Source organism: Diachasma alloeum, unplaced genomic scaffold (assembly GCF_001412515.2).
Source record: "Diachasma alloeum isolate Michigan unplaced genomic scaffold, Dall2.0 Dall_scaffold_00494, whole genome shotgun sequence".
NCBI classification, from domain to species: Eukaryota; Metazoa; Arthropoda; class Insecta; order Hymenoptera; family Braconidae; genus Diachasma; species Diachasma alloeum.
This window is the reverse complement of record NW_021680627.1, coordinates 557,174-569,971: the sequence shown is the minus strand read 5'-3', so window position 1 is coordinate 569,971 and position 12,798 is coordinate 557,174. Positions and strand designations below refer to the sequence as shown.

The window sequence follows — 12,798 nt, the reverse complement described above, 5'->3', positions numbered from 1 at the left end:
CCCCCCCCACACCTGTTTCACAAAACGACAATAATCGTGTAGTAATCATCCAATATGTAAATAAACAGAAAATGCGAAAAGGATTCTCTGGATTGTTGAGATGCTAGATCATATTTATTAGAATAGATATGAGTTCCAATGGAGAAAATGCAGAAATAATGTTGGATAATCCTGACGAGACGGATTACATCCCATTCTTGCCCAGTTATGACTTACCTAAAGATAAGATCCACCTTTATCGCCTTGAGGAACTTGTGAATGCACGCCTACTCGGTAAAATGCCACTCTTATTCACATAATTTTTTTGGTTATAAAATGGCTTGCACATCTATTTTTTAAGGGTAAAAAAAGATTATTCCAAGAAAATTATAGTGACTCATTTGCGAATGTCTGAAAGTAGTATTTTTCCTGGAAAAAAAAAGAATCATCTTTTTTATTGCTCATCATATTTTCCTCTAACCTCGTCCCCTGCTGAGATATTTCAACGATAATCTGCATATCCACTTTTTCAGTGGTTAAAAATTAGAGATCAAGCATAGAGTTTCATTCCCGAATATCTCTGAAACTAGTGGGTTTATCCAAAAATGCCAAATAATTGTTTCAGTCGCATGCGATTCTCCGATATTTACGAAATAATCTGTACATGTGTTCATTGAACGTGAAACGATTCCCCTCACTTTCATTCTAGTTCTGTTCTCTGTGAAAAGCCTAAATCGCTCTACAAGTAGCTCATTAAGCGAAAAGAAAGCAAAATTGATCGAGCTTCTTGAGAAACACCACCTAGACCATTACCTCTGGCTGTTAACGCACAATGGTGTCGACCCAGGGACAGAAGAGCACCAGAAACACCTCGAGGAGGAGAAGCTAGCCCATATCTATACGCACGCAGTCTTCTCCTGTGACACAGCAATCACCGATTTCCTGGTGAAACAGGAACAACTACTCTTCAAGTTCCAGATTATGTCTTACGAAATTCCCCAGGTGATGGAATTCTTGGAGAGAAATGGAATAGCTTTTCCAGAAGCAACTCCAAGAGAGAAAAAAACTCTCCGGGGTGCGTTGCATATTCACTGGAACTCTGATAAGCCCCGTGACCCCTTGGAGAAGATTTACAAAGTTCCCTGGCTTTCTTCGGCCGATCTCCTCAGAAGAGGAGAAGCCCTCCTCCATGAAGGCATTTGTTACATTCCTGAGAGCAAGATGAAGGGCGTCCTCCCAACATTATTCGATAAACACCTAGATAACGAGAGGAAGATGGAACTCTACAAACTCGTGGCTACAGTAGTCTTAACTCGAGATCAAGCAGTCTTCCTGCGTGCATCCCTGATCCCGACGTTTCGCAACAAAAAACGATACACTCGTGACATACAATTCGATATGAAAAACCTTGATAGAGACGTTGGTTCTTTCCCCCCTTGCATCAGAACCATCCTCGATAGCTGGAACAAAAAGAACCAGCTGAAATACGATTCACGACAGCAATTGTGGCGCTTTTTCCTCGGCCTTCAAACGAACCCTGTCGCTCTCGAAAGCCACATGAAGAAGACCTTTAAGGTTCCTGAATCGAAGATGAAGGAATACATTTATGAAATGAGACATACCTTTGGCTTGGTCGGGAGTAAATTTCAATACAAGACACCAGATTGCTCTTTCTATAATCATGGTCCGACGAGGTTTGCAGAGGTGGATGGCTGTCCTTTTACTAATGTTGATTCGGGAGATATTGAGGATCTGGGGACTAAGCTGACTGAATGGAATATTCCAGCTAGAGGTGAATTTATGTTTTAGAACTTGATTTTTTGGAATCGCGAGATTGTGCGATTTTAGGAAATATTATTTTTAGATTTGAGGGAAAAGGAATTCTCTAAAAAAATTTAATGAAGTATTTGAAGATCTGCTTAGGGATTCTGTCAATGAAAAAATTATAGAAAATCAGAGTCCTTACAGATGCAGTTTTTTTTATCAAAAAAAAATTTTAGAATTTCTCATTTCCATAATTTTTACAGCCCATCTTGAAATTCTCGATCACAAAGCCAACGGACACTGCAGCAAAGCCTGTGGAGCTTTTTTCACAGCAATCCATGGGGTTGAACCAAGGCAGGAAATCCTCAATCCTCTAGATTTTTATGCTGAGAGCATGGAAGCATTGAACATGAACTCTACCACGGATTTGGAGCGCGAGGAGCTGGGCTCCGAATTCTTCGACAAGCTCTTCAAAAGTTCACATGAGAGATATACTGCAGTTTTGGATGAGGCAATGAGGCTAGAGACTGTCCGGGAATGTTTGGAAGAGCAACCACTCGACGAGCATTGGGATTTCGATATAGAGGAGATTGAAAGGATGAACTGTAATTAAACTTACAAAGCATGTTTATTCGAGTGATAACGCAAAGGTTGTGCTTTAAAGACTAGTTCTGATATTTCGTACGTTTAAGAGATAATTCTATGTTCATTATTGTACATGTAAAAATATAGACATGATATAAGGCTTCCTTTTGTACTTTTTACGTTCATCCAGTTGTCATATACTGGCCAATAAATACTCTGAAAAATTAAAGAAGAAGATGAAAATTGTGTACATGTTTTACTCTCATTTGGAAGCAAAAATGAACTCAAAACTGATGACTCTTCTTCCCCAGAGAATTTGATAGGGGAGGTAAAATGGAGGTGGGGTAAAATGGACACTTTAGACTTTTTAAAATTATTCATAACTCAGAAACAAATTTATCAATTCAGCTCAGTTTAGACTCGTCACAAAGGGAAAGCACTGTTTTTTTTGTACTGATTGGTTTTTTGTATTAAAAAAAAAAATTATTGAATTTTATCAACATTTTAACCTCTCATTAACATTTAAAAAAAAGTTGAGTGCCCGTTTTACCGCAACCTCTCCCAAACCAATTTTCAAAATGATTATTTTCATTAAAAATTATTCTGCAATGACTAACCTGATGTTGAGAAATTCCATAAACGAGTGGTACTTTGAAAGAAACTGGGAAAAATTCTGAGTTAATGATGCAACTTTATTAATTCAAATACTGCTCGATCGCGATTGGACAGCGATGAAGCATCGCTCAGTCGCCGCAAGATGGCGCCACCGTACGCACAACAAAACGAAAATCCGTGGGATAGTCGGTCTGTTTATTGTTAGATGGTAGTAAACACGAGCGCGGGCTACTCAGTTTTCACCTTTTCACGTATCACCGAAGATTATTTACAATTGAGCTGCCGGAGTGAAACTTTATTCGCTTTGTTATTGTGTTATATCATACGTTCGGACGTATGTTGTGATGTAATGAGATTGATACTTAGTGAAAACAGTTGAATATCAGAAGACTCTGCCAAGTGTGTTGTGTTGTGTCCGTAACTTGGGATTCCATTGGGGGGGTTTTTATTTACATCGTGGTGATCATTGAACAGGAATTCTTTTGATGTGGAAAAAGTGTTGTGTCAAGGAGCCAACGCAAATGAAGGGTACGCGTCTGCAAGGTCAACAAGGGTGAGTAATTGCATAAATTTCATTATCATCGAAATCGAATAAGATCAAATAGCTCTGAGCATATCATGAACGTTTTGATAAGAATCACGTACTGCAGTCGCAGCTTATTAACACTTCGGTGTATTTAATGTTTACGGTGGAACTAATGTGTGATATTAAACGGATATTAAACATTTCACTAGTCGTTGACTGCTAGGTACGTACGTAATGAAGATGACTTTGGTGTTGCACATTAGGAGGAGAATAAGCAAAGATAGCAAGGCATGATAGGCGTTACGACACCATAAATTCGTTGAATTTCAGCAGATTATCGACTTCGTAAACAGCCCCTTGTTTATTTCGTTCGAGAAGAGAATTTCGTCTCTTTTTTATTACATATCTCGTAGGAATTTTATTCGTAGTCCAGGTGTTGTTGTCACTCCTGCTATTCGTATGGAATCTATCAAATGTTATTCTCCCATCCAATGACCGTAATCTCGAATTGAACAAAAAAAAGTGAGACATCCCCAACAACTTGGCTGAAATCTTTCATTATCTAGGCATTTGTACTGAACAATAGAACAGTTTTAATATGGCGTCGAGTGAAGAGGCTAAAAACAGCAGTTTTCATTCAGTGATTTTCTACTGCATTGGCGGGGAGAGTGAAACGAGAAAAGATGAACTGTATACATCTCCACAAAAGGGGAATACAGGCGGGATGGGTTGTATTATATACTATACAGAAGTGAAATCGGATATAGCATTCCAGACGAAGGTACAACCCAGTTGCGCATTTTGCAATTTTAATACCGGAATTACCAAAGTCCTCTACCCTTCTCCCTGCTATTCCATTCTGTTCTCTACTCTTTTCACGTTTATCTCTTCACCACGAAAAAGTTCAGAATTTGCATTCGAGCAGATTGTCTGGATGTCGTTTATTAAAAAAATTGACTCACGGACTTGTTTTCAACGTTTGCAGAGTGAAAATATAAAAAATGATAAAGTGGGTAGCGAAGTCAGTAGAGTAGTGCAGAAGACGAATGGATGACGAGTGCTAACTGTGAGAAGAATCAGTAGAGCGTAAAGAATTGTAATATTCGATCCAAAAGTTGTCAATCCATCGCAATCCAATCGGAAAATTTCCTCTTCTGTCCTGGAATCAATGAAGTCTTTCTCAATCATTATATTTCTATGTTCTTCACCGAAAAATACCGACTTTGTTGTTCCCAGAGTGCTTCAATATTGTTTGTAAAAGAAAGTCTTCGAGCCAGGGAAATCACTCTACTCTACTGGTTTCTCGTTATTCATTTCAATTGCTATGAACTCAGTGTTTATACGGTAATGACAATCTTTTGTGTGCCAGAAAGAGGAACATAGACGATGAGAAATGTTAGGTGTCGAGCAGTGAGTGTCTGAGATGATTCTAGAAAATCTTCGACAGAAAGGAGTTTCCTTTGAGCTGTTTTTATTCTCTGCAGCATGGCAGAGGTCCCACAGAGACGTGACGGGGATTTGTATGCAGGCGTTATGGTCTGATTGGATGATATTGATTTTTTTTTACCACAAAAATTTATAATCAAGACGTGAATTTGCCTCGCAGACTAGACAGCTTGTCATAAAAGAGAGAGGACGAAATTTGTCTAGCGGGTGGATGGGGAATTACGCGGATGTTTTTAATTGCATGTTTCGGGTATGCATGGCATAGCGTCGTGTGAGTTATCCTTCCTTTTGGCTTTAAATAAAACATCAGGTTGATCTCTCATCCTCTCATCCAGCGTAAAACCGTATTTTCCACACGGAGGAAACAAAGTTTTGATTTCCAGAAGGATGTCATTGATTTTCAGGGACTCATCTCTAATTTTTGGGAATCTATAACTAAATTTCAGTGATTAAAATCACTCATGATCACGGCCATTCCAGTCAGTGTCCAACATCACCAATAACTGGCGATAAATTTCTGAAAATCAGTGACATGTCCCTGAAAATTGAAACTTTTTGTTCTCTGCGCATCTGATTATAATTAAACTTGCGTGGCGATGGGTTTCAATTTTCGTTCCACCTTTAGTCGAGGTGTGTGAAAATAATTTCGTGGAAATGTGTGCATCATCCTCCGGCCAAATGGTTTTCTTCTTTGTATCCAAGATTTTTTTTTCGTCAACTGGACCCACCCTTTTGTCGTTCCATTGAACGCTTTTTTTGTTAGAGACTGCACAGTCATTTTTCTTAATACAAAAAAACACCGCCGAGAAACTATCGTAGACCAGGAAAATTGAGTTTGTCACAAGACGCTCAAGGGGTGAGTAGATTAACGGAGCTCTGGGGGGTCGACACCCTAATCATTTCCCTCGGAGTTCCACGCGATTGACATCAAATCTGCCGACTCACTCGCTCTCATCCCTCCTCCGATTCAATTTGATCATTTTGCGGTTGCCAAATCACTTCAAACCCCCTACTTACGGGAGCGAGAGACCATCGCACCACGCCAATATATTTCATGAGGATAGCGTCATTTTTTTTCAAGAGATTATTTTTCATGCAACAAAGGTTGTGTAACATTTTGACACAAACGGATGAAACCGAGTTACTGGAACAGCGTCGATTAAACAACTTGCTGACAGATACTGTGAAGTATAAAGTCGATGCAAGAGAACAGTGGAATGAGACATGCAAGCGCTCGAACGGTCAAAGCCGTTCATTCAACAAAGAGCTTCAACGCCCTCTGACGCGTTGGGTCGTCCCGACGCTCCGCTTGGCCCAAGCTCGTGTCGCAAGCTCCGATGAACAGGTATACATAGACTACTTGGGATGCCTCTCTCTATTGGGTAGCATCACAAAACCCTCCCGCAAGGGGAGTGTAATGAACGAGTTTTCCCTCTTGCATAGCTACAACCACGTTGTGCCTATGATAAAAATAGGTGTTTGGCATTTGTTAATCTACTTCACACGCTTCACACTTCACATTTTTTTAGCTTTGATTTTTTTTTCAAATTGCTATAAATCCTTTGTGGAATCAATGACCTAGAAACTGATCCTCACTTGGTGAAAAACAAAAAAAAAAACAAATACTTCCCTTTCAGTGATGGATTGCTAGATCATTTTTGATGGACTGAGACAGGATTCTTCGTGCAACGGATGAAGAGCATAACTCTGTCGAAGATACAATGAGAACTACTCTGCCAGTAGAGAAGACGTAGACGCGGTGGATCGGTGGAATGTAATTAAGCTAACGTCTACATGGAGGCGCACAACCAGAGAGAAGGGAAGATGGTCTACTGTCAAATTAAACGGCGAATGGGTAGACTGGCCTCGTTCGTCATACTGATTTATTTAGGACCAATGAATGGAGACAGACTGACTCTCAAGGGGCGACTATTGCGTACTTACAAGTACAGTTGGACAGTTATAAAGATGTAACGGATACAAGTTGAAATCGGAATTAAGAATAGGAGGCAGAGGGATTAGTTTTGGGCTCGTTAATTTATCGAGAATGAGCCTTGGCTGAATGGATGAAAACCACTTAAATATTACTATTTTTGGACGGCTTGGAATCACGAGAATCGTGTCCATCTAATTACCCAATTAAACGTAAAGATTTAAAGCATCAGAAGAATTTTCATTTACGTATTGTCGTATTGAATAGGCGAAACGATGTTTCACTCTCGGTGGAGAGTCGGTGGAGATTGTTCAACGCTGCACTTTTAGATAAAAATTGAAATTTCATGGACAGTTTAGTAACAAGGCAGTGTCTATTCACACGCTCCACGGTAACTTTGACCGGATAATACGGGACGTTTTCCCGTGGATTCAAGGTAATTTCTATCGTGGATATATGGGAGATCGTGGACCTTCAACTTTTACTTCTCAAATTAAATCTAGACAATAAACTAGACACATCGAATCAATTGATACATGATATGCAGATAGTAGACTAGTAAATAATTTTCTTAAAATATTAATTCGTTGAATGCGAATATCAGTCTAGATTAGCGCAAATAAAAAATGAAATAAATAGTTTTTTACTTACTATTTACTGGACGGCATTGTAACGGCGTAATGTTTCTCTCAATCCACATGGTGCAAATCACTTCTTCTTTTGGACTTGCAACAGAAAAGATTTCCGCAATGCTATCCTCATGAATGTTTACCTCCAGAAAAATTTGCACTATGATATACATAATGCTCTTGTGAGTCGTGCAGAAGCTGTAGTGTGGTGTAAATATTATATATACCGAGGTGAGGAACAATGCAAAGCGTTTATCGTCACGCTTGGGCAAAACCTCGACTCTCCTGTGATTTTCGAAATTTTCCTCTGTTTTCAGTCAACCATGACTGAGATTGTAAATTTTTCTCTCATTTTTTCTCTTCATTCACAATTCATTTGGGGATATATTATTCGTTGTGAATTAAAACGCCTCTCCATTGTTCTGAAGTATTAAGGACTTTGAATAACGACAGTTTTGGTCAGAGTCTAGACACTATAGGCACTGTGGGGGCTGGTAGAAATGCACATGCGAGGGTCTGGGACTATAGGGACTATACTCGTGGAGGAGTTGAATCGCGAACAGAGCGGTACACGAGCCACGTACTATTGCCAAAGTTTTGAGATATACGAATACTTGTTTTTGCAAAATGGCGGCCATTGGAGAAGGATAGCTCTATATGGGTTGGAGTATTATCAAATAAAGTACGTAAAATGCTGACGTCCAAACAAGGGGCCCGGATAAACACGATTTAGTGAAAAAAAGCTGAGGCTCAGGTGAGGTACCGTCGTATGCGGCTGAGGAAAAACTTTTAAATCATTTAAAACTCTTATATTTTTAACTCTTTTACATTTAGCAATGAAAAAGAAAAGCTTTCATGAGATTTCGTGCGAGATTCTGGCCAAATCTGATGGAGAATATTTCCCTTTCAAGTTGCTGGCTCTTTTGAGCTCGTTGGCTTTACGAGCCATGTAAAATCCTAATTTTCAGTTTCCTGAGCATATCGAAAATGCAATAGAGTGCACAGAGTCTTACATTCGCCTCTGAATATTTAAACCCACTACTTCAGTTTAGGGTGAATAAAGGAGGTGAGACTTGCAGGGAAGGCTGAAGTGAGTATAGGGCCGATTAGTTCCGGCGCTTTATCGTTTAACGGGAGTTTACTACCGGCTACGATGACGTGCCATATAGTCTGGATTATAGGATAAATATCACCTCTATTCGGAGTAACTTGCAGTTGCGATCGTAAAATCGGCTAGTTTCTACATTTCGTTTTAGTTTTTTCTCTCATCGATTGATCCAATTAGCAAGAGGTTGCATTGTTAAAAATTTTTAACTGAAATTTCCGGTATACTGTTTAGAATTTTCTATTAGATTTTAGGTCCACTGAGATTTCAAGGCATTTCGCCATTCGTTGCAAGTTTATGAAAGAACTTGCAACTGGCTATTGCACGAGGGCCTTCAGGCAATATATTGACTGATTTCTATTCAATTCCATCTTCCATAACTGAATTATGTGATCGTGAGAACTGTACCATGTGTATCTGAATGACAACACTAAATGAGGAAATATTTATTTTATATCAATTTTTGACGGAAAATTGTCCCCTCCTCCCCCCCCCAAGGTTCTTGACGAATGAGGAAATATTTAAGTGAAAAAAGGAGTTTTGATGAGTGGAGTTGGAGTTTTTTTGATTGAAGAAATGAGGTTACGAAATGATAATGCAAACAGCTCTGAATACAACGAGCTTTATTTCATTGTTAGCATGAATATCTGTGGTGGTATCAAACTAACGGTATTTCACTCCACCACCTTAAATCACAATGATGAGAAATTCTCGACACACCACTGTGTGCTTTAGATTCCCTCGTGCATGCATGACACTAGAAGAGGTTTCGCATCTTCTTTAATTCATGATTATTCATGCATATACCTTTGCCAGACAGGTTGAATTGTCTGCATCAAGCGAAAGAATATAGTGAACATGATGATATTATTGTGTGGAGACCTGAGAGTGAACACTACGTGTTCGTGAACGCAACAATTTTTTATTTTTTCCACGATGAAATTGTGCGCATTTCGTTGATGACTTTTTTTTTATTGCTCGATCCAATTGAAGGGGACAATTTGGCCAGGCTCTGGCTTTGGAAGTTCCTTGTAATTGGGACCACTGGGGGGTGTCGGTGGTGGAAACGATGTCCGTGTGGTGGTCGAGCGAGATTAATCCGCGGGGGCTGATGTGAAGGGTAGGTAGGCATTTTTTTTCCAGCACGGTCATCCTGGTGAATTGGATAGCCTTGGACGGGCATCTCCAAGAAGATTGACGATTAAGGATTGCTTGCTCCGCGTATCTCCTTGACGAATGAAACTGTCAGAGTAACGTGAGACATCAATAAGTACTCAAAACGTGGAGATTAATCTTTTTAACAGAGATATGAAAACTGATTCCCTCCGTGGAAGCAGGCCTTGTTGATGATGGGTGTGTGGGATTCACCATTGCAACAATGTCGTAGCAGTGGTGGAGATAAGGATCTCTATACATTACGAGTTGGAGATACTCCTGGGTGTGCTTTCCAAGTTTCCATGTACAGAGGATATTGCCAGGATCGATTCCTCGAATCCGTTGGGATGTCTAAATTATGCTTCCGGTATGTCAGTGTCGCATTATTTTTCCAATTCCTCTGTGTTCAAATTTGTCACGTGTACCTGGAAATAGTCAACTTTGTATGGATAACTCGTTTACGCGAATTTATGCCACGCGAACATCTCGTAAATTATCGAATATTTTTGAGCGCTTGCTATCATAAATTTCCCCTTGGTTTTTCAGTGGTAAAGTTGGTTTTTATATCTCGTCCAGTCTCTTCGCTAAGTAGCTCAGTTTAATATTGAAGATACATGGTTATATTAAAAGCTGGTGTAAGCAAAAATCGATACCTTAATACACAAAGAAGACTTTGAAAATGGGAAACGAGGCCACTTGGCTGATACCTTGTTTCATTTGTAATTAATTTAATGCGATTTATGATCTTTCATGCTTCTCTTTTTTGAAATGCATAATTTTTTTAATCTAGTTTGACAAGTAAAAAATCGAACGCACAAAATTTCTCTCACAGTTGATGCAGCGATGCAAGCACCGATAATCCCTGAATAATTGAAAGTACTTATGAAGTTGAATTTCGATGAATTTAGTGGATGAATTGATAAAAAAAAAATTATCATTCAAGTGGAGAACGACTGTGCAGAACAAAAGTCGTACCGGAAATTTCAACTAGTCGACCACATTTATACCCAGTCGTTTCTCGGCTGGGTTATGCCTGTTATGACGAACGGCCGGTGATCCCCTTGTGACCTGTTTGTGAAGTTTATCGCCGCCCCTTTCGTGTTCGACGGCGCTCGATGGTGAAAAAATATACGAGCAGCCCCACAGAGTAGTATCCACAAGCTCTCTACACTATTCGCATCAGACTAGTGTGTATCACAGCTTCCTCCTAGAGTCAAGAGTCCGCTGGTCCTGTCATCAAATTTCGCCACGAATTCATAATTCATCCTGGAGCCATTCTCCTTCATCCTCGCTGTTGATATTTTTTCTTTTTCTCGCAATTGAACGCTCAAATTGTTTGGCGCATAAACATTCAATATTAATTCTCTGAGTTTATTCGAGAGAAATTTTCCCAGACAAAAAAAAACGATTATGAGAGTCCAAGTTTCTTTAATACAAACGGCCAGTGAACTTCCACTAGTGAGTACTTCGTTAACTTTTTTCTGTTCATTTTTTTTTCCGAAGTTGGTGAAGAATGTCAAGCGGTCGATTTGCCGCACCTAACCCTCGTCGTACCCCATGGGAAAACTCCAAGTAAAGATGAGGCAATGTAACTTTTTCCCCTCAGTTTTCATAGTTATAGTGTCTCAGGTGGCAGGTACACATAGACGTTTAAAACGATGGCTATTGTCCTACGAGTTGGAAGAAAATCGCGTTGTACACGTGTACAGCAAGCATTTCCCTTGATGTAGTACTTGCCGGGGATATATCCAAATCCTTAATACAATGGTTGTGCGGTTTAATCCTCGCTCGGTGGAGTAGGCAATAATCCCGAAGAAGTTATTCCAGCTTCGGGAGTTTCTACTGATGGCAAGTGAATCCTATCGAGGATAATAAGTCAGTTCCTCCTGTTTCCACAATTGTTTGAGTGATATTCTGGATATTTTGCAATAAACTATTGTCGAGTGAGTCATTTGTTATTAATATACCTATACGAGAGTACATTCTGTTTATGATTTGATTCCCTTGGAAGATCCATAATAGAATCCTGCTTGCATTGGTAGTTTTCAAGTGGCTGACAGGCAGAGTCCTTGCATTAGCATAGTCCTGACTAAGCTGGATAACCCTCCCCACAGCCACTCGAGAATTCCCGGGGACTCTTGGTGGAAATAAGGCGATACTGTTCCGAGACGAGTATGGGATCATAGAAGGGCGTTTGAGCGTGCAATTCAAGTGCTTGAAATTTTCTTGACACTCGGTTCGAGCAAGCAAAAAGTCTATTCAATTCTATTACATCTTCACCCGCTTTCTTATCTCCCATCTTTATCTTGATTGAATAATAGTAAAAATATATGTAAAGGTTTCTCTTTGCAAGTACAATTGAATTTATGTTATTTACATGGCCACTCCCGAGTCGAGGATTTGGTTCTGATTGGACGTACACAGATCTTTCAAGATCTCTCCAGAACTAGATGGACCTGGTAAGTCCTAATCAGTTCTGCGACGTACTTTTCCAGAGACCATTCGAATCCTCAGTTCTTTTCGGTCCTGAGAAGTCCTCCTCGATGCTACCGAGAACGCGTGATTTTACGAGCGGGTGAAGGGGAAGGCATGTATGCGGAGGGTTGAAATTTGTAGCCAACGAGGAGACAGGGTTGCAGAATATATTTTAGCCACCCTCATCTCCCCGTTTGCAGGCGGTGTTTAAATAAAAAATAGTGAACGTTGATTCTGTATTTATTGACCCCCTGATGCCAATGAAACCCTCGGAGGTGACAGAAATGGGGAAAAAAAATTTTTCAGTTTCACGTGGGTCAAGGGTGAAAGTCGATTTTCGCCAAAATTGAATTTTTTCGCCAAGTGAAAGTTGATTCTGTATTTTCTGACAATTCTGATGGTGATTCTTCAAAAATTTATTTTAAAAAAAGTACTAACTAGCAAATGTTTTTTATTAGCTCGCAATTTTCTTCAAAACTACTTCAATGAGGAAAAAAATAAAAATTTGGAATATCTATACATGAGGGGCTAATTGATCGGATCTGTTCACCCGGCTAAAAAATTCGATTTTGGCGAAAGTCGACCT

The 12,798-nt window shown here is 39.6% G+C and overlaps 2 protein-coding genes across 2 annotated transcripts in view; both read left to right on the top strand.

Annotated features, from left to right (window-relative positions):
* Positions 1 to 6: 6 nt before the first annotated feature.
* On the top strand, positions 7 to 2,492 carry LOC107042629 (DNA primase large subunit). Its single transcript, XM_015263757.1, has 3 exons — positions 7 to 273; positions 689 to 1,771; positions 2,007 to 2,492. Exons 1-3 carry the CDS (start codon positions 129 to 131, stop codon positions 2,354 to 2,356), a joined length of 1,578 nt encoding a protein of 525 aa, XP_015119243.1. The 5' UTR covers positions 7 to 128; the 3' UTR covers positions 2,357 to 2,492.
* Positions 2,493 to 3,208: 716 nt separating this feature from the next.
* The window catches only part of LOC107042645 (RNA-binding protein Musashi homolog 2), a 70,526-nt gene continuing 60,936 nt past the window's right edge, over positions 3,209 to 12,798 (top strand). The window contains exon 1 of the mRNA XM_015263777.1: positions 3,209 to 3,496. Within this exon, the coding sequence (XP_015119263.1) occupies positions 3,429 to 3,496 (68 nt within the window). The 5' untranslated portion in view covers positions 3,209 to 3,428. The remainder of the gene's footprint in view (positions 3,497 to 12,798) is intronic.